The following is a 21806-nucleotide window of genomic DNA, read 5'->3' as shown; positions in this document are numbered from 1 at the left end:
GTTCGCATTGTACACCGCCGTACGTGGGCGTTTCAATTAATTATGCTGTCAGGTCGAAAATATGGGATGCATTGTCGCAAAAACAAGAATCGCTACAGTAATAGTGGCGTCAATGATCTCACCTGTTGGTACGGTGCTCATTTCGCCGAATCGATGAGCCTAAATGTACACGTTCCGCGTCCTTCGCACACAATTTATCACTCGCGAATTGATCAACCGAAACGATAATATGCCCACCTTTATCTACGAGATCGTTCGAAACGAGTACTGCGACGTGTTCACCGCTACCGAACCGAGATCGATTCCTTCCGAAACGCTTCTGAGCCACAGCACGGCGGCCATTTTGAAAACAGTCGGCGCGCGACGCCATCGCGCGGCGCAGTCGGAACTAATTGGCGCGCTGAATCTTCGTTTGAAATTCTGGCGGCAACGTTAGTTTCTCAGAGAAAGTTGTAAGTGCGTCGGATAAAGTTAAAAGTGCGAGAAGTATCTTACGATTGAAACTTTCTGCAGATAAAGCAGGTATGTTTAACCTTCGAATAAAAACAATTTAAGTTATCTTTATCCTTTCGGTACATTTGCTTCGAATACATTTTTTTTTATGCGGCAGTCATCGAATAAAGATAAAGTTATGTATCTTTATTCGACGAGTAAGAGATTAAAATTTTTATTTAGATAAAGATTTTGCCCGTCTCCGGTTTCTCTCTGTGAAATCTTTACGCGGAAATGGGGTGAAACGTGCGTGGTAAAACACACTTCGTTCTTGTGTAATTACGTATCGTTTCGGTTAGAGTGAATCATAAACAGAAAGCGAGATGTTTAAATTAATAAATTAATTTCTGCTTAGATAGCTTGAAGAATGGCCTGAAGAATGTGATAGAAGATATTCCTACTTTATCTTGGTTATAAAAGAGTATATATAACTTGTCTACGTTATTTTATTAATTGTAATGAAATTGTTACTTCCATGAAGGTTTCTTTATTTCTACGATTCTCTTTTCCTTGCTTTATTTTCTATAACATGATGAACCGCGATAGAATATTTCTTTGGAACTATTACGTCTCGCAATTTCTAATCTACATAAATCTTAATCTACACAAAAGTTTAAATCATTCCAAAAGAAATAAACGCAATGGTCACGTGCCGAGAGGAAGGAGACCATTGTTTTTCTTTATAACATTTATTTCTATCACCTATATATCTATGTACAGTTACATACACTCGTCTATGCAACGTAAATACAATAATATTCTACAGCATGAGAGCTCGGTGGTTCAGCTCTTTTAAACATTGGCGCTTTTCGGAGGAATACACCTATCGTTCCTGTTCTTAAAGTTTACTAACAATTCACGTCCGTGACGGATGCAGGACGATCGTTGTAACGTCATGCGGGAGCGTAAAGATGTTTATTGCGTAAAGGTCAATTCCTATAATGTGTCCAATACACGCGTATTGTTCAGATCGCGACAATACTGATGTATGCTAATTAACGTTTGCGTGATATCACTTCGTATACAGACACTAGCGTAATCGGTTTTTCATCAATTGCTGTGCGACAATAGCGATAAAAAAGAAATAATCACAAAGAGAAAAGAAAATAGTAAATCATTGAATCTTTTATTCCAAGTGGAACGAAAATTTATTCCTGCGTTCAGGTGTCATTTTATTATATTAATAAACTCGTGCAGCTCCAAAGCGTTGGAATTATTCGCTGTAATCAATTTCGTCGAAAGCAAGAATGATCAGATATCGAAAACGTGTAAGCAACGTAAACTAATTTTGTGATTAGCTTAACACTTCTTGGAGGATACATAGAACTTGAATACACATATATGTACATACATCTATCAATTGTTATTACGGTGAGAATGTTCGTCAAGGTGTCACGCGAATTTTCTACGAAGCAACACACTTAAAATGATCTCTCGCATTAGTAAATCACGCAGCCCGTGAATTCCCGTGTGCTCTCAGAAGCGACGAATTTACGTTATTAACTCTGTACTGGCCTAAACGTCCCCGTATTCTCGTTTGAACGAATCGTTATTATAGACCGTAATCGCTAGTACGGTATCGGACGACGGTTACACGCTAACGATAAAGCCGAACTAAATTCTAGGTATTACGAGTTACGCTGGCAGAGATTCGCGAATACGTACGACTATCGCTGAAGGAGCAGCTAGCGCGTTATTGTATCGTATTGGCACCGTGTTTTGAGTATCAAATATCTTGCACTATATTGTCTAGGCTTCGATCGAGCGATCTAAACTGGGCTAGTTGAAAACGAAACGACTTCACGATCACAATTGTCACGCTTACAGATGAATGAAAGTTATCTCTGGGTCAGGTCTGGCTTCCTCCAAAAGATTCGAGAGAGAATAATCGATTTTCTAAAGTTAGATCATGTGGATGGAGCCACGAGCTACTTTTCGAGAAAGTAGAATAATTTTGGATTCAAATTTAAAATAACTCTTGGTGTTAAATTAAGTTATATTAACTCTTTCATAGATACACACATGCAATTGTTTATCGTGCTTTTAATTCCATTATTCTTAAGTTCCGATTTCTTTCTGTCTGTCCACTGTGGAAAGAAAATGACATTCGTTAGAAGCGTGTGTGAAACCTATGCGTGGTTATATTTTATATTTCAAATTTTAACAGCTCGAAAGTCGTCTAGCAGAGTACGTTATATTTCTTCGATCCTTTTTCGCAACTTTCGGAGCAATCCCTCGACCTCCCCGTCGAAATCTCGAAAAAACCTGACTCGTAGACCATGGCGGAGAATCTCTCGACAAACTACGAACATCGAGTGAGCTTAAGAAAAACGTTAACATTTGTCATTATTGCTGGTTCGATGCGCTGTTGGTTGAAGCTTCCTCGTAGACTATCCGAGCTTACATATGGCCGCGGTTGTCGGTGGCCGCTACAACGTTCTCTCCGTGCGTATAATTGGCCTAAATCGTTATACCTAGATACAAGTGTATGATACAAGTCGCTGTTATATGTACAGAAACCTACGTCGAAGCTAGAGTGTCTCGGTATCCAGTAGAGGGGTCTCCGGCCTTGCCTCGGTTCGACCGGACTAAGTTTTTTTATAAAAATAGTATCAGAAGTGAATCTTCGCCGCTACGCGTCTCGTAAAAACGAACATGTGAGAAAGTTGCGATCGCTGCGTTCTCCATGGTGCCACCAGAAACAGGCAAAATTTCGTTCAGGTTTATTTGGCGACGTTTATTCGAGGGATCAGTAATATTTTTATTTCTTCGCTGTGAAATAATATATTACTGTCTAAGAGACGCTAAAGCAGTCGATGAACAATAGAAGCACACAATTGTGGTCATCGGTAGTTATAGAATTAAATATTCAAGCATCAGCCTCCGAAGCTTCGATTATAGCAATCAAATTTCTCCTACCTCTCCCTCTAAGCAACGTGGACCAATCTCTAATCAGTGTCTCTTAGACAGACTTGGCTTCGTTCGATAATTTCCATACAATTATATAAATTCAAATTTTCCTGTAAGGATCTGATTACCTTTAATTGCTTAATTCGAATGTCGATGTAGGTAGGTTGATGTAGGTGATATAGGTACGAATTCTGCCCGCATCTAAGTGGCACTCGAAGGGTGAATCGAACAGAAGTGTGCAGTCGTCTCGCCGGTTCGAGGGCTCACTGTGTATGTTATAAAAAGTTTACGGCGATCGTTCGCCACGCTATGTACAGCAAACATCGGCTAACGGATGGATTTTGTGCAAATTTTATACCCTAGCACGGTGAAACATAACCCGCAAAAACGTGGCCAAAGTGTGCAATTACAAAGTTCTTAGAATAACATCGATCATGACGAATTATCACGATAAAAGTGTCATTGACAAGTCTTTAACATTATTTTATATGTACGATGCATTATCTCGCTTAGTGTTTATATGCTCACATTCAGAGTACTGCTAGATTGTGTAAGATTACGTCAATACAACCACTTTTGTCCCTATCAACACTCCAATCAAGGGGCTACGCGCAATTGTTGCAACCAATATACGAGAACTTTTTTTTAACATTTACAGTACAAAGTATAGAACTTATTATATGTAAAGCTTGTTAAGATACGTTTTATCTCACGATTACAATAATTATCACTAGTAATTGAATACTAAATAATCCAAAAATACAATTGAATTATATGGTTGATTTTAAATTAAGGAATTTTGTTGATAAAGACTTGCTGTATCATTAAAATCATTTAAAATCAATAATGTAAATATCATGTTCGATGCTAATACTTTCAAATATTTCCCTAAGAAATTAAAGATTAAAATATATATTAAAGTACGTATCAAAATAAATAGAAATGTGTTAACATTCGTTTAATAAATATGCATTTAAATCTGCAACAGAACTAATTCTTGAACTTTGCCTGTGACAACTGCGTGTAGCCCTTTAATGGTTCTCTTACCAATTATGTAAAATTCCTTTCTAGCAGGACCCGCAGCAATTCATGGCTAGACGCGAAGTAAAATGTACATGCTTCAATTGACATAGGTTTAAATCCTAAGGTTAAATCGTTTACGTTTGACCACGTTTCAGGAAGCCTGTCCCAGCGTGTCGCGACGTAAACGAATGCTTTCAGGCGACTCGCCTCGGAAATAACGCGAGGAAGACTCGCTCGCAGTCGAATTTTACGCATAGACATCGATCACTAGGCTTTGGTGCGTTATAGTAAACGCTGCTGAGCGACATTCCTTCATCTAGGCTATGTTACAGCAACGAATATCGCCCGCGGACACCTTCTGCCACAGCGTTTCGCTGATTTCTTGCTGAAAGGCTAGCTATGAGATCCTCGGTCCAGGCTCGACCAACGAGCGCCCGAGCACCGATTAGTATACCTACACACGACTACGCACGTACGACCTGCATACGGAGTTACCTACGAGGCGTAAGCTTTGCGTTGTCTTGTTCAGACCTGGACACTTTCCAAATGTTATTCTTTGAAATATTACGTGAAATAACGTGTTACTTGATTTTATAAGTATTTCAAATAATTGTTCCAAGTATTAGTTGCAGACATTAATCAACTAAATAAATAGCATTTGCCATTTACGCTTACACCTCGTACGACGCTGTTACGCTTCTAATACTCGTAGTTACGATAGTGACACAAACAACAAGATTTCCTTAGTATCGATTAGAAAATAGCGTTGGCCGACGATGGAGGATTGAAATAATAATGAACGCGGTCTCTACGCGGTGTATCAACGATTTCGTATGAAAACACTCCTCGCCAGGACATGCGAGCGTACGTCCCGTTCTTTTCGTTTGCTGTTTATCCGTCTTCCAACAAGGATATATTCGAATTTATTAAAAAATGTCCTCCATGTTGGTGTAATTGCGGTCCCAGTAGCCGCCTCGGTACAGCCAATCCTCTTGACCCGTGTATGGATTTACGCCTAATTGGAACCACCTGTGGCGCATTGCAACATTTGCGTAACGGTTACTTCGTTATCTGGCGGCTTGATGTACGAGTACACTCGAGTAATATGCAAAACATTCCGACGAAGCTGTTGTAGTTATACATTCATGTTCCTCTGAGTTTTATTTAAAGGCAGCTTGTAGAAACATTTAGTTTGATATTTGTGTGTGGAGTTGACGATTATTACCCGAAAACGTTATTATATTCTAAGAAGATATCTTACAACAAGATGTGTATGTGGACAAAAATTGAAATGTTCAATAAAACGATATGATAGTTAATAATATATGTGAGTTGTAATTTATTAGAGTCCATAGAGGATCGACACGATCAGTGTTGGACAAAATGTAATTACTGGTTACTCTGAAAATTGTTTTTCTTTGATAAGATCATTATTGAAGATTTAGATACAGATATTTTTGTAAAGATACGAATTATCGTAGTAATTCACGAAAATGAAACGTTAGTATTGATGGAAAGGTGGGTGTTAGAAAAGTAATAGACTAATTGTAGTTATAAAGTAAACATTAAAAAGTACGTTGGAACAATTAAAATTGTTCTTTTGCGATAATTCGTGACCGAAATGTCTGTAAACTATTTGAACTACGAGACGTCTCGTAATTGGCAGTGAACGGGTTCAAATAATTTTTATATTCGCAGTATCATATTCAACTATGAAATAATACTAAATGTTTCGTACCTGGGCGTCCATTCCTGAGTTTTCTTGTGCTTACGAGACTTACGCGTGTCGCGTTGCTTCTCCTCGAGTCTCGCCTTCTCAGCCCCAGCCACGTCCAGGTCGCCATTTTCCAGTTTCCTTATGTCTGGCCTCAGCCTGGAGTCCGTCGGGCATATCGTTTTCTCCATTTCTGGGGTCATTTCGTTCAACGACATTGCGAACGTTGTAAATTGATAATACTGGAAACCCCATCACGAAACGTCAAATACAAAGAAGGAGTTAAATTTAGATAACTGATTGGATTCAACGTAATCACCTCTGAACTATTGGGCGGTCTTGGGGCAGCTTCCCAAAGGGTTGTGGATCCAGGAATATCGTCGATCGTTGGAGTGTCGTCTCCGTCTATACTTGCCGATGGATCGTCAATTGCGTCCTTAAACATTAAGAACAAAATTTGGCTTTTCGTTTTAGCTGAACGAATCATGAAATATCACGGCTGGAAACTTGTCATGCAATTTTCTCAGGGTTACTTGATTTTCTCCGAATTCTTTTTTTTTAATAGAGTCACTATGAACCACTGACTCTGACTCAGACTCTGAGACTCTGACAATGAGATTAATTCTGAGACACTGACCGATGAGTATCGATGTTATAATTAATTAATTAATCGAGGTTCTACGGTGTCTAATATCCAATGAAGATTGTACCTGGTGGGAGGGTTTGAAGGCTCCAACCTTGAGACTGTGCAGCTTCGCCAAGACCTTCTTGTGTCCTGGGCTCCCCTGAGGACTCTTCGCCTCGCGTTTCACCCTTTCCAGGGCGTCTTCGTATTGCAGAGGCTCGCACACCTTCATCCTGTCCGTCCATCTTCCGTAAAGGAACAGAAGCTTCTTCTTACTGAACAGAAAACAAACTGCTTGGAATTCCTACAGCCAAAACGCAACTAACAAGGCACTTAAATATAGCTAACAGCAACAGTTGAGAGTCTGACTGCTGCAATCCTGGAGGTTTTTCCCAGAGACGGGCAAAATTGTATCCGTTGTGACTTCTTTGCTACGTCTATTCATTTAACTACTAAATATATGTATAAATAGAATCCTGCCCATCTCTGATTAGATTTGTGCACAGTGCAAGGATTCAAGTGATGATAAAATGTTACCAGCTTACTCTTGATCCGTAATAAATCCTTCTACGCGATGGAGATCCTTCCCGTTGCAGCTTCCTCCCTTGAAGGCGAGGGTCGCCTTATAGCTCGCACCGCCATATTGTTTGATCTCCAGGTTGCCTAATTGCTCCATCCACAACTGGCCCACCAGCACGTTATGAAGAATGCAGTTCACGTTCTGCCAGGTGTACGCTTCCTTCCATCTGCGTGCAAGGTTCGCGATTAATAATTCCTTTATCCTTGATTTTTGTGTATTTATGTTTATTATATTGTTTTACGATGTATTATGACGTCTTGTATTGCATTATGCTATCTTATGCTGTGTTATCCTGTGTTATGAAACTGTTTTTATGCACTCACTTGGGAAGCTCAACGGTGACGATGCCCTTCGGATGTATCTCGACCGATTTGCCCCAGAATTTCAGTTTCGGGTGTATGGTGCCGTGGAATATGAACTCCTCGGTGTCGGCATGAAAGGCTGACACTGGTGGATGGTGCGATACTTGCTCACAGACTATTCTGAAGACAGGATTGTAGCGCGAATTATCCATCAACGTATCGACTTTGGACTTTCATGTATGTTTCATGTAAAATAACTGTACATGACGTTATAAATGGGGCGAATATCGTCCTCTGTAACGGTAGAACATTTTAGATTTCTATTTGAAATTTATCCTAATATTTACATCCAATATATACATATATATATTATTGTATTACAAATATTAATAAGTAGAATATCATATTCTGCTGTAATGTTAATTATACCGCGTGATATTCTGCCAGTTTGATAAGAAACTTAGGAGGAACATGGATAACTTGATAGGTTGATCTAGTTACCGGAAGTCCTCGCGCTCCAGCTCGTACGTTTCGCCAAGTATCGGGTTGAAGGGTTTGCCAAGCCTTTCCCAGTTTGAGGCCAAAGCGCTCACGGCGAAAGCAGCAACGTACTGCAACGTCGACGATAGAGAATTGTTATCATTCCGATCAAACAAACGTACCGGTACCATTATTATTTGTAATATTTTTCTCTATTTTACTGAATTCAAATTTTACGAAACTAATCTTTCTAAAACGGCTCACCTGTATCCTTCCGAGAGGAGTTTCTTCTTGCGACGCCTGCTTGAGCAGCTTGGCGTACTCCATGTACTCGGCGACGCGTTGGAGGAAGGACAGCGGCTCATTGAAGACGACAGGCATGGTGATTTTGCTGAGGTCCTTGCCCAGCGATAGCACGGAACACAGATTGACTTCGGAGTGGCCAGGAACTGGTAACGTTGTTCTAAAAAGAAATTGATTCGTTTCTATTGAAACTGGTAATGTTATTCTAAAAAAAATTGATTCGTATCTATTGAAACTGGTAATGTTGTTCTAAAAAAAATCAATCGCAGCCTATTACAATATCGCAATCAATTTCAAGAGCACGGTCAAAAAATTAAAATTAAACATCCCGTACAAAAATCCATCCATTTCCCGTTTTATTAAAAACTGACATCCTAAACCGCCATTTTGGAAAATCTTTTATATGCAAAGCAGTTCGGATAGAGAACATTCCCCCCGAGTATCGTAAAAACTATCGTTGGAGGGAACGTAAAGGCCGGAAAATGACAGAGGAGAGACAAAACAAGCACAGAGGAAGTAATACACACAAAAAAAAAGGAAAAAAAGAGAACAGGAGGGCGAGGTAAAATTAGACAAAAGTGTAAAGGTTGAATGCTTGTTATGTGTGTAGAACGAGGATAGGTGTACGAAGGGGTGGAGGAGGTTTTAGCATTGTAAGGCCACAGTTGTCGCTTCGCGAATTCCATTTAAGGTCGCGCAAGTCGCGTGTAGAGTCTGACAATTACGAAAACAGAATAATTGAGATACTGGCTTTAATGTAAATTAAACTCGCTTTGAGAACTTAAAATTAATAAAAATAATAATACAAGTAAAATTGTATACAGGATAATTGAAAACAGAGTAATTACGTGGCTTAAATATAGATTAACTTCTCTTTGAGAATTTTAAATTAATGATAATAATAATATAGTTTCTCCTTGAGTTTCAATCGAATCAAAATAATAACAGAGGAAAAATTGTACACGATAAATAATGTAAATAAAATACTCGTGAATGAATAAGGAGAGTCTTGTTTGTCTAAGAAATTCAATTTCTTGAAATTAAAATTTACTCTTGCAATTAGCGAAATTGCTATTTAGTTTTAAATTTAGCATATTTGCCACGTTTAATCGTTATGTATTTACTGGGCTCGTCGAAAATTGGTGGGTATGCGTTGGAAATTAGGTTTGAATTGCGGGAATTTGATGGGGTCGATCGGTAGTCTATTTAATACTGTTTCCTCTATCACAGTTCGCTAGCTAGCTTCAGAGGATGTGGAATGAATCGATCAGATTCCAGCGTTTATTAGCCTCGACGCTCTGCTTCGTTAATTTCTCAATGCCATCACGCTTCCCGGGAAGAGTATAACGATTAATAACATCCAGCCGATGACTATTTCTGAGATTTCTCATGGGGAATGTCGATCCTTTTCAGTGGTAGCCTCGATTCCATTTACTTGATTAACATTATTCAATCTGGTTCGATTTAATAAAACAGCGAGCAAATACATATGTTTTCTCTTGAGGACAATTATGTAAATCAGTTTGGTTCTTTAGCCAATTATTATGTACACTGTCCCTCAAGACTATATCGGCACTTTCTTAATTTTAATTAGCTGATAAAGTTATTACGTAATTATTATATAAACTGTCCGTCAAGAGTACATGGACACTTTCTTAATGTTAGTTAACTATCTGAAAAAACTGAGAAATCTGCAACGACTCTAACGAAATTTTATGTATATTATTTTGAATGGCAATAAAAATATATTCATTAAATTATCTTACTAATAATAATAGAAACTAATTATATCTTTCTCTCGCGTGCTCTTATAATTGTAATACATGTCATGACATCCTGGTTATTCATTTTTGTAACGATAAGTAGTACCTTTGTTCGTAAATATGAACAATAAAGGTAACACGAAGAGAGAATGATTGATAGATTCCAGAATAAACAGTTTCCATGGTTTTTGATGCATTTAAACTGGCCTTTTCGAAAGGATTTACTAGGTTTCGTAGTGAAAGGTCAACAAATATGTCGCGAAATTAATTTACCACAGAGGCTTTTCCAACCACTAATTAATTCGCCCTGTGAAAAGGTTAAAATTGAGTGTTTACAAGCTCTCCGGCAACATTACGCAATAGTTTACTGGTCTCTGTACAAATATCGATTGAAACGTAACCAGACGATTTTTCGACAGCTGTGAAAACCACGTAGATAAATAATAACGTTTACAATTCAACCCAAGAACTTTACACGTATGCAAATTAACGTACAAGGCAGATCCCGTACGATTGTCTTATAAGCGAGCCGTTCCGGCAATAATACTTAATCGAAATCAATAAATCCACCACGATCTGACCAGACACAGTCACCGATTACGTCATTTATGTCAATTGCGTAAACGTGTTCTATTCTCGACTACCGTGTACACGAAGAAACCTTAAAATGCGATTATATATAGAAATGATCGTACCTGCAACCGATTGCCCCTAATAGATGTAATGATTTGGAGTCAAGGTGAAGATTTTTTTTATAATATTAGAAGAGCATACTTTTTAGGAAGCAGTGGTTAGGTTTATTTATTTACCTACGTTTTGCTTCTCGTTCTCTTCTGAAATAATAACGTAATAACCTTTGACGAGAGCACTTTGTTATTTTGTTACCATGAGAACGTTTTACTGCTCAAAAACCAAAGAATTATTCTTCTCCTTATCCATTTCTCTTTGTAAACCCTTCTCTAATTTTCCTTAAACTGTTTAAGTCCATTTTTATTACATCGCCACTAATTTCTTCAAACCCTTTTTCTTTTAATTTTCTTTTCATTTACTTAAACCCATTATTTTCCTCGAACCGTTGTTTTATTTTCTTTTGTTTCATTTCCTTCTTTTATAATATTCACGTTACTTTCTTCAATATTTCTTCAATAATAGAAACCCAAAAATAAACACAAAATTTCTTTCTTCTTCTTAGTTTTCCTTCACAACTTATTCACATTGCAATATAATTATAATTTATAAGAGTTTGAGGCATCAAACATAACTGATAATGAATTCAACATACATACACAAACACATACGAGTGTACAGGATATTTCCAAAGAATTGAATGGCATTGACAGGCATACATTGAAGTCACTGTATCAGACTTCATGATTTTCTGATAAAACGTTAGCTTTACCGTACGTACGCAAACCTATACAAACGTAGAGTATATTTCACAAAAATCAAGTGTCACGCGTGCTACATATGTGAAAATCACTCACATACTACGTATGTGAAAATCAAACAGAGACCTATAACAAATGTGCAAAATGTTTCAAAAAGATTAAATGGCATTGATACTCCACATATAGAAGTCACTGTACTAGACTTCATGATTTGTAAATAGAACATTTCTAAGATACAAAACCAAACAGGGGCCAACACACGTAAACACAAAATCATATACATCCATACACACCGTACTGCTTCAAAATTGAAGTAGCACCAATGCTCTATATATAAAAGTCACCATACGATAGCAACTGCCCAGGATAAAAGTCTCAAATGCTACGTATATATGTACAACCACCCCCCCGCCCCCAACCACCCACCCACGTACATTCATATGTAAAAAATTTGTTCATAAATCTTCCACTCCGAACACCTTCAACAGCCACTTTTACAACGCCATTAATAATAAAGAGTAAAGTTTAGGGCCATAGCTCCGTGTAACACGCACCTGTAGGGTCTCTGTGTCTCTTCGTTGGCCATCATATGGATCTGTCGTTGTAATCGAGCACCTTTACCGCTGGATGGGGCTCGTCGCTTCCACAGGTCCACCCACCCTCGACGACGACGCCTCGGCGTCCACCGACATCCGTCGATCGCTGCGATCGAGGGTCGTCGCTTTCCTCTTCCTAACGAGTCCTCCGCGTGCACCCTCCACGCATGAAACCGAACAGGTACGAAACACGAGCGAACCCAGACCAAAGGTAACTAAGGGATGAGGGGGTGGGGAATGAACGAATGGAATACGTTCCCTTCGATTCCACCGAATAAAACTGTTCACTCGATCGTCGCCATCGTGGTAGGTTTCGTGGTTTCAGGTCATGAAAATAATTCGACTACCGGCGTATCGCCATGCCTCGAGCACCGTTTTCACGTCGTATCGCCCTAACTCGCGATCAGCTGTACACCAGGAGGCGACTGCACGTTGGGCGTGCGGGCGTGACGAGCGTTCCTGCGCACCCTCTCGTTCATCTCTGCGTCTTCTTCGCACCCTCGAGACGCGCAGGCTCGCGGCCCGCAACCGTCTCTCTCATCTCGCGCTGAGGTCTCGGGGAAAATATCAATAAACTCGAGCATGGTTACTGTGGCCGGAACCGGCTCGGCGTGAGAGTTACCGATGCGCGTCGCGGCGCTTTTCTTGCCACGGCGGAGAACAAGAAAAGGGGCGAGAGACGTCGGGGAGATTCGATGGTGGATACATGGTATCGCGACGAATCCGGTTTGGAGATGTTTGGAAGGCGATGTGGGTTGTTTGAACGTTCAAGAAGTATGTTTCGATCATCCTTGGTCGATGTAATGGGTGGTAACCAATTTTATTCTGATTCATGTATTTTCTTCTGTATGCATGTGTATGTACATGTTTTGAGTATGTATGCGTGTAGGTCGTAGATTGGAGAGGTTTATAAAGATTCTGATGAAACGAAGGTAATAAAATAAATTCGAAGGAGGTATTTTGTTGTTTGAATATTTCTAAGTGCCTAATGGAGTTTGAATGTGGGGTGTTTGAACGTTTGAAAATGTATGTTTCGATCATCCTTGGGTAGATGTAATGAGTGGTAACCAATTTTCTTCTGATTTTTGTATGGATTTTGTATGTTCGATTTCGATCGGTTTCGATATACATATTCCGCTCGTCGGCGCATCCTTCGTGCCTCGCGTCTATTTCGTTGCACAATAGCACGCGATGAAGCTCTCGTGGAGACTTCAATGGATTACGTACGGTACACGTTAATTAAATCTCTGGTTTCACGGTATGGTCCCGATTGAGCACCGTTGCCGCGAAACTTGTCCATTCAAGCGATCGTATGCCAATTTCATGGCTCCACTCTACTGGAAAATCCTTTTAAAAAGATCTGTATTAGGTGAAGAAATTCATTCTGTCCCTTTATATCCAATCATTTATAACTCTGACCTAAACAGAAATATCTGTCCATTATTTCGTTTTAAATTGTAGATATTGGAAAACAAAATTCCAATAGTAATTATCAAGTGTTTAACTGCGTTAAACAGTGTAACTTAGTGCAATTCTATGTGTTCAGTTCGTCAACAAACGTTTTCAAAAGGTTTCAGGTTGCTGGAATACCGTTGGCGTCGGTTTCATACAAACGCGAATATCGAGCGTTTCAGCCTATGGAATCCATTGAAACTGTGTTAATTATCAAGTAGATATAATACATTGGCTGCAAAAAAATGTATACAAATTGCTTCGAAATTACTCAAAACCAAAGACTACCTCCTTAAACTTCAACGATCCAAACAAAAATACACATGTATTTTACACATTAACTTTATAATACGCTACCAATTTATATATTAGAAACTAAAATTTCAATATTACATATCAATAACAATTCTTCAGCTGCGAAAGAATTATACAAATTGCCTCGAAATTAGTCAAAACAGAAGACTACCCCCTTAAACGTCAACGATCCAAACAAAAATACATCTAATTTAAAGCATTCCACAGGTTTGAAAGGTTCTATTTGAATCCGAATGGAACCAATCGCGCGACCCTAAGTGCGTGCTCTTTGCCCTACTTCGCCACCCCCTCGACATCGTATTCCTCTCTTAGTCGTCTAACCGGAGCTGATTAATGGCTGCGCGGGAATTACGATGGTTTCGACGTGCATGCAGACAATACATCGAAATAAGAATGAACCGAATCCCTATTGATTCACCTGGAAACCAAATCGATAGTCGTACGAGGCACAGGGGCTCACTTCGTTACAAATCGGCCAACTTTCGTCGGATGGACGGAGTGACGGGCCGCGGTTCGTCGGTCGTCCAAGGTGAATCCTCCATTGAAAAATTCCTCAGTTCGTAGCCGACGACTCCAGGTTGCAAACCACTTCGTCGGGCTTCTTTCTGAAATTCGTGTTCGCATAATTTCGTGAGTAAACTTCTTTGCGATCTGCAAAAGTAATCTAAAAAATATATATATAATTGGACACTTGGGGAACGTTGTGATTAATATAAGTTGGTACACCCTGTATAGTTAATTTTGAAGCTTGTGTGTCGCCTAATTCCCCTAATTCCTCTGTGCAAGCTGTGAAAGTAATTAAAAAAAAAAAAGAAAAAAAAAAGTGAGGGAAAAGTGTGTATATTATTAATTTCGTTTATTGTTGTTCTTCTAGTAGATCGTAAGTGCACTTGACAATTATTAGGCGTTCACGGTTCATTACTTATAACCAGATTGCGGATCTTTATGCCTTCATAGAAAATTTGAATGTGCGATAAAAAAAGATTGAAAGTATCAATCTAAAGTTCATGTTATAATATTTGCACAGTAAAATAAATTCCTATTCGGATTAAATTTTTGTAGGAAGATCTTATTTTACATAAAGATCCGCAGTCTACTTGTAACCCTAATTTAAACATGAATATGTATCAGTCATTTTTTTTTTTTATCGTAAAACACTCAGATTGCTTCAAATTTTTTTTTTTTTTACGACCTAATAGAATAATCTTATCTCATTAATTTTAACGTAACCTTCCTCAAAACACTGAAATACTTTTTTGGTAAGCAAAAGAGTAACGTATCCTATCTAACATAACGTATATTATGTATTAGGTTGTCCCGAAAGTTTCTTTCGTTTTATTAATAATTAATATATACACAATATTTTATGTTTTATGTTACATTACTGAATTGTGCACGATTCATTTCGCTTCATTACTGTTACAGCATCAGTGTCTAAGAAATTAGATTGTCTATTTATATAAACACTGCCACAGGAAATAATTGAACGCAATTCACGAAAGAAACTTTTAGGACAACCTAATACTTGAACAACCTTGAATAATACCGAAATACTGTTTCGATAAAGATACCATCAAAGTATCGTATTCTATCGCGACAGTCGCCGATCGACTCCACACGAGGCAGTCACGAAACGAAATTGTTAAATATCTTTGATAGACGTGCTCATAGGAAATCAATAGTTTCGTGTCTCTCTGCAGTTGCATGTCACGATGCCCGATCAGATTCAGGAAGGAAAGGAAGCGATCGTGAACGCGGTGATAACGGAAATGGTGACTGAAGTGGAGCAGCAGGAGGATAAGAAGTCCCTATCGGAAGTGGATCTTGAGAAGAAATCACGTCCGAGGAAGTATCTCACCAAACACATGAAACTGTATCCAGAATTGTACAGAAGTGACGTTTCGATTCATCCCAGTTACACGGGCCTTACGAACTTGCCTTAGTAAGATTCATTTCAGATACTTTCGTGAACGTGTCCTTTCTTTTTTTTTTTTTACGAGCATAAATGAACGAATGAAGAAGCTGAGTAGTATAGATCCTTTCTATTAGTTTGTCGGGAAAGTCCGTGCCGATTTTTGGTAGGTGGTACACGTCTGTTTATACTGGAATGGTTGAAAACAATTAATGTGAGTGGATCCACTTAAGAGGCGGAAAGGTCGTGGAACGAAATGGTATTTATATAATTCAATAAATATATATCAAAATTCAAACGTCCCTTTGAATTTTTCTTAAAAATTGCCACGAACTTTCTGGACAACACAATATTTTGTTTTGTTTAATTAAGAATTTCCCTACTTTGCACAAGATGTAACTAATATTTTGAAACGCTTCTTCTCCAGATCAATTCCTCGTAAGAATATGAATCAAAAAGTTATTTTTTCATTTTTCGATCTGAAGCTGATGAAATTACAGTTTGAAAAATACTAAAGAAAATATTTAAAAAGAAATATTAATATAGTCAATTTACATATCTCGTTTCTCTATATCAATACATAATACATACATGTGTCGTTATTCATATTTACACCAATATAAAGTAGTTTTGCATTCGAGAGTAGTTACTATAAAGGAAGAGAAGGTCTCGAGGTCCTTCTTTCCGCTCACTATTTCCAACGTTTCGCATTAATTAATTATCTGAGAATGCAAAATAATGTAGCGAACTATTTCCAATAATTTTAAATTTTAAACGCGCATCCAGCGCCATCGGTGGGAAAACTCCCAAGTTTGTCGTGAAACAGTTCCCATTTTCTAACGCTAGATGGCGCCACATACTTCTGTATATACCGACACGCATATTCAACTTTTCTTTGCACATATACATAGTTTTACGTTGCCTGAAATGCACAATATACAACAATTTGAAGTTATAATCATTGATGAAGAGTCGAAAAGTCATTTAAAGCTCACTTTTTGAACCAAAAGGGTAACAGTTTCGGCAATAAAATACAGCGCCATCGGTGGGGAGAACGCTTAAGTTTGTTGTAAAATAGTTGTTGTTTGGAACCTTGTAGAAAATTAAAGTCGATGAACAGCTAAATTATAATATCAAAATCCTCGTAGCGTAATAAAAAGTTCATTATAGGAAATAAGAAGCAAGAGTTTATGAATATAATGCAATAAACAGTCATGTCGGTATATACAGGAGTATGTGGCGTCATCTAGCATTAAAAACTACGAACTATTTTACGACAAACTTAGACGTTTTGCCACCGATGGCGCTAGCTATACGCTTAAGGCGCGAATTTTAAATCGAATAATTGCTTCTATTTTGCAATCTAATATATTTCTTATAGTTGAATCCTACAAAGTATGTAACTATCAAATCCTGTTTGTACTCTTCGTCTCATAGAACATTCTAACTATTCTCTATTCGATCACAACTATCATTTCATTTAACACGTTGACTGCCAAACGAGTATTCTTGAAAATTTCTGCTAAGATTAAATATCATTCAAACTATCGGAGTCTAGCTAATGAAACATTTATCGTGGTATTTAGTTTTGTAATTACATCAAAATTCAAGAACTTCGTTTAGATTCATCTCCTGTGACGACTAACTTTCAGAATTTTAATCTTTCTAGTTCTTGAGTGAAAAAACACTGTCACCCATATATGGGTGACATGGCGATCAACGTGTTAATTATAACTAAAAATGTACATTTTTAAACAGGTTTCCAAAACGATACTGTACGAATCACGTATCAGTATTTTACTCAATTACTCTAATAAGTACAATTGTTTTGCACCGCGATCGATCATTAAACGCATAATTTTGTTTGGAAGCTACGTGATCTGCAGGCGTCGCCTACAAAGAATCAAGAAACAGATCAGACGTCAGCTGAACCGCGAAGTCATGCATTTCGCGATGATGCAAATGTTCGCCATCGATAGCGTTAAAGTCGACCGTGTCTTCAGCGTCGGGATGCCACAGAAGACGTTGATCGTCCCCGATTTGTTAACCGCGAACGAGAGACGTCACCTCAACGAACTCTTCACGAATCATTAACGCATAAACTTCATCGTTATCACTGTCAAACAATTGTATCGACACACGAGCAAAATAAAGACACGTTTGTACGTTGTATACATTGAATGAGTCTATTTTCTCTCAGACAGAGATAAACAAAATTTAATTGAAACAATGGATAAGAAAAAATATCAAAATACGTTGTAATTCACGCGCCTCTTAGACGTCTCTGCTCTCGTTTTGGCGGGAAATCACAAGTAAACAAATTCAATTCGACGACAGGCGAAACAAAGAAACATTTTTAATAGATCATCACTTTTTTACTTTTGCAAATTAATAACGATAAAGAAAAAATTTAATATAGATATTTTCGATTCCTGTTATCTGTTATTCGTGTTTCCAACGCGGACGAAGAGAACGATGTTTCGTAACAAGTACCAGCACGGACTCCTGTCCATTTTATACAGCTGTGGTTCGTCCCCTTTGGAGTTGTGGGACATGCATGTAAGTTATGGTTAAAAATTAATTAATTAATTAATTATGAAACAAAGCTATAAATAATATTAATTCCTTCTTAGTCAACAAAATTTCTCCATTTCGATGTTTCGATATTTTCCACGAAGATACGATGAAAAATATTCAAATTAATGCTCATTGTCTTATGTCATTTCTGCAATAAAATGGAGGAGTTACTATCCGTCTTAAATCTAGTCCAGTAAAAAGTACAAAGAAACCGAATTTCGAGCAGGTGAAGAACGGATACATTCGAAGGGTGACGGACGAAGAGGTGAAATCATTGGCTCTGGAGTTGGCTGGAACGAACGTCACGACGACCTACATCTTTTGTCCCGCGAATCCAAAGAAAGTTCTCGGCGTTCGACATCCCTTTCTGATTATGATTGTGAAGAACATGAAGAAGTATTTCACGTTCGAGATAACAGTAAATCTTTCGCGACTAAATCCAATTTTTTATCGTTACCCTCCTAGGTCCGAGAATAAAGAAAATTATCTTACGTTACAAATACGATGAAACTTTTGCATCTATCAATATTTCACTTCAGAGTAGAAGTATGGTATACTTTTCGCTTCGATAGATACTCGACGACAAGAACATGCACAGGAGGTTTCGAATGAGCAACTTCCAAAGCACCACTCGTATCAGACCCTTCTGCACGTCGATGCCGATCGGATTGTCCGGTGGCTGGAATCAAATTCAATTTAATCTGGCAGATTTCACGCGAAGAGCATATGGCACGAACTACATTGAGACCACGCGTCTCCAGATCCATGCTAACTGCAGAATACGACGCATCTATTTCGCAGACAGGTGCGAAAGTAAAGAAAGTAAACAAAGAAATGTGAGAAGTAATAGACGAAGAAACAATAATTACTTCAATCACTATAAGTTTTTCAATATCGAGTATTTTAAAAGATCGAACACATTAATAGTTCTTGCCTCTCGAGTTGATTTTCTTCTTGTAAAGAAACCGCATATGATTTCATCCTTTGCTATAAATATTCAGATTCCAATGTTTGCCATAACTGAGCCTCGTTTCATTTGACAGAATTTATTCGGAAGATGAGCTACCAGAAGATTTTAAGCTCTTCTTACCTATCCATCGAAGGAAATGTGTTAGAGAAGAAGACGTGAAGTCGAAATATAAGAAGAAACCGGAGGTCGAAGTTGTGGAACCACCACCTTTTGATGCGGGCGATGCACCTGAAGACGAGGAAGGTGAGGAAGGTGAAGAAGCATTGGAAGACGAAGGAACAATCGAAGATGAAGCTGCTCCCCTGGAAAAAGAAGCTACGAAAATTGAGGCAAAGGAAGATGAAGAAGAAGAAGAGGAGGGTGAAGCTGAGCTTCCAGAAGTAACAGATTATGAGGCAGAAGATGAAGATGCTGCAGAGTACGAAACCGGACATGGAGTTGCTACTCATGGAACGTCTCCGGGATACGCAACGGAAGAGGAAACTGACGGCGAACATATAGCGGCTGAAGACGACGAGGAAGAATACGAAGCTCAGTAATGGATATATGATTCTACCTTAGTGTATATATTAATTAATAAAAAGTTTATTTTTATGCAGTCTCAAACACCGTTAGAATACTTTTCACTGTAAATATGTTAAAACCGAACTAACTTACCAGTTATTTCACAATAAATATTTATATCAGAGAAGCTTCTATAAATAATGAACTAGAAGCACATATAGAATTATTATGCATAAAACTCTAAGAGGTGATAAGATATACAAATACTTTCATTTTTTAATTCATCATGTAGATTATATATATTATTTTTAATAAAAATATATAATTGCATTGAAAATATAGTACTAATCACGGGAAGGTATGTCTTGTATGATACAGACTAAAACCATTATGACAGTCTATACACTGTTCCATAGAACAAGGACATAAGGTGTAAAATAAAAACATAATGAGCGTTTATTGTGTAATATTATGGTACGTCGTAATCGTCATCTTCTCTCTTCCTTTTCATAGACTCCTCTTCTATTTTGATGGGAGGCATTGTTTGCCCTGACGTGATTTGTATTTTTGGCTTGGTCACTTGTGCCTTTACAGTAGCTGTACCTGACGCAGCTAGAAGTGTAAAAGATTGGTGTAAAAAATAATCAAACTCGCGAAAGCAAATTTTTTCATTATTGCTTAAGTAATTTGCATCTTACATAGCTGAGGTCTCAATGAAATATGGATAGAAGGAACGGACGTTTGGGAATGCTGGACGCGGTACGGATCTACGAATTAACAAAGATTCTAATATTAATTTATTCATAAGACTATCGGTTACACTTTTCTGTACGACTTACCCGTTGAAAATTTCAACACAGGCTTTGGTATCGAAATAGTTTGAGTTCTGGCAACAGTTGCCAGTGTTCCTGGTCTCTTAACAATGGACAGACCAGTCTTGTTTCCTTCTACTTTTAACTTAGACTGACCACCTTGAATATTGTTTCCAACTAAAGAATGTAACGGTTTTCCAAGTACTTTTTTCGTTGCATTCTTAAGTTTGTAATTTGTTGCATTTAAGCAATATCGATCCGGTGGTAATCTCAAGCCGTTACTTGGTTTAACGAATGGAAGCGGTGTATTATTTTTGGCCCGAGCAACATCAAGTAATACATCTCTTGGTGGTGGGTTTGTAAACGTACGTTCTAATTGCATTTTTACTGCTAATCTAACGTCATCCAAATCAATGAATTTCTTCTTTGCATGATTTGCATAAATTCTACTGTCGTCTAATATACAAGTAACATAACCTATGAATTGTAAAACGATCGTTTCATAAGTTTTCTTGTATAATTGTATCACAGAATAATAAACGGATACGTAAATTTACTTGGATTTTCAATAAAATATATATAAATTTGAATAAATTGTCAATGTGTAATACGTACGATACGTAAATTCGAGGAGCTGATTTATAACCTTCGGTTCATAATCAGCGATTCCCATATCTTTCATTATTGACATTATCACCTGTGCGTCCTTTGGAATATGTTTTACGTGACTCATCGTCTTTGTTTTCTCTGTCATTTTCCATAAACGTTAACTGTTATTGTTGCACCACACGTACAACAATTAAAGAACACAATTGATGGATTGTATTCTAGGTTAGCGTTGCTCAATGTTGCACTCAAAATCGAACACAAAACTGAAGTACGCGTTACAGTGGAGCCACCGATGAAGTTCAAAATATGCAGTATTCAATTATTCAGTGTTCAGCATTCATTGTTCAATATTTTTGAACTCCTTCAATGAAATAATATATTTTCTTTTAAATATTCTCACTTGTCTATTATTAGTTAATATGTCAAATGTATCATTTGTATGAATAATTATTCAATGCATAGCAGTGTGGTGGTACTCA

At 37.9% G+C, this 21806-nt stretch overlaps 3 protein-coding genes across 4 annotated transcripts; 1 reads left to right on the top strand and 2 right to left on the bottom strand.

Annotated features, from left to right (window-relative positions):
- Positions 1-1421: 1421 nt before the first annotated feature.
- LOC128895698 (oxysterol-binding protein-related protein 2) lies at positions 1422-12633 on the bottom strand. The gene is made up of 9 exons (XM_054158524.1): positions 12135-12633; positions 8391-8589; positions 8148-8257; positions 7668-7826; positions 7310-7510; positions 6850-7039; positions 6459-6575; positions 6164-6381; positions 1422-5454 (listed from the first exon to the last, which is right to left on the bottom strand). Exons 1-9 carry the CDS (start codon positions 12167-12169, stop codon positions 5352-5354), a joined length of 1332 nt encoding a protein of 443 aa, XP_054014499.1. The 5' UTR covers positions 12170-12633; the 3' UTR covers positions 1422-5351.
- Positions 12634-15792: 3159 nt separating this feature from the next.
- Positions 15793-20273, top strand: LOC128895704 (cilia- and flagella-associated protein 20-like). The gene is made up of 5 exons (XM_054158536.1): positions 15793-15885; positions 18325-18414; positions 18659-18850; positions 19005-19237; positions 19476-20273. Exons 2-5 carry the CDS (start codon positions 18331-18333, stop codon positions 19939-19941), a joined length of 975 nt encoding a protein of 324 aa, XP_054014511.1. The 5' UTR covers positions 15793-15885; positions 18325-18330; the 3' UTR covers positions 19942-20273.
- Positions 20274-20339: 66 nt separating this feature from the next.
- LOC128895706 (transcription initiation factor TFIID subunit 9) lies at positions 20340-21763 on the bottom strand. 2 transcript variants are annotated; one of them, XM_054158538.1, is made up of 4 exons: positions 21334-21763; positions 20746-21195; positions 20605-20673; positions 20340-20518 (listed from the first exon to the last, which is right to left on the bottom strand). In XM_054158538.1, the coding sequence occupies exons 1-4, from the start codon at positions 21470-21472 to the stop codon at positions 20376-20378; spliced, it is 801 nt and encodes a 266-aa protein (XP_054014513.1). In that variant the 5' UTR covers positions 21473-21763; the 3' UTR covers positions 20340-20375. The 2 variants fall into 2 exon arrangements, with proteins under 2 accessions (XP_054014513.1, XP_054014514.1); XM_054158539.1 differs by lacking the exon at positions 20605-20673 and having other exon boundaries at positions 21334-21749.
- Positions 21764-21806: the final 43 nt, after the last annotated feature.

This window comes from Hylaeus anthracinus, unplaced genomic scaffold (genome assembly GCF_026225885.1).
Source record: "Hylaeus anthracinus isolate JK02 unplaced genomic scaffold, UHH_iyHylAnth1.0_haploid 5, whole genome shotgun sequence".
In the NCBI taxonomy this organism is placed as follows: domain Eukaryota; kingdom Metazoa; phylum Arthropoda; class Insecta; order Hymenoptera; family Colletidae; genus Hylaeus; species Hylaeus anthracinus.
This window is presented reverse-complemented; position numbering and strand designations above follow the sequence as displayed.

Excerpts from the sequence above, each read along its gene's own strand:
- LOC128895706 (XM_054158538.1), bottom strand. The coding sequence starts at position 21,472 with ATGACAGAGAAAACAAAGACGATGAGTCACGTAAAACATATTCCAAAG. Across the intron at positions 21,196-21,333 it reads GCTCCTCGAATTTACGTATC|GTTATGTTACTTGTATATTA; the intron begins GTACGTATTACA and ends TACAATTCATAG. Across the intron at positions 20,519-20,604 it reads TTCATTGAGACCTCAGCTAT|CTGCGTCAGGTACAGCTACT; the intron begins GTAAGATGCAAA and ends TTACACTTCTAG.
- LOC128895704 (XM_054158536.1), top strand. The coding sequence starts at position 18,331 with ATGTTTCGTAACAAGTACCAGCACGGACTCCTGTCCATTTTATACAGC. Across the intron at positions 18,851-19,004 it reads ATTTCACGTTCGAGATAACA|ATACTCGACGACAAGAACAT; the intron begins GTAAATCTTTCG and ends TCGCTTCGATAG. Across the intron at positions 19,238-19,475 it reads CGCATCTATTTCGCAGACAG|AATTTATTCGGAAGATGAGC; the intron begins GTGCGAAAGTAA and ends TTCATTTGACAG.
- LOC128895698 (XM_054158524.1), bottom strand. The coding sequence starts at position 12,169 with ATGATGGCCAACGAAGAGACACAGAGACCCTACAG. Across the intron at positions 6,576-6,849 it reads CCTTCAAACCCTCCCACCAG|GACGCAATTGACGATCCATC; the intron begins GTACAATCTTCA and ends TTAATGTTTAAG. Across the intron at positions 5,455-6,163 it reads ACTCAGGAATGGACGCCCAG|GTGGTTCCAATTAGGCGTAA; the intron begins GTACGAAACATT and ends AATGCGCCACAG.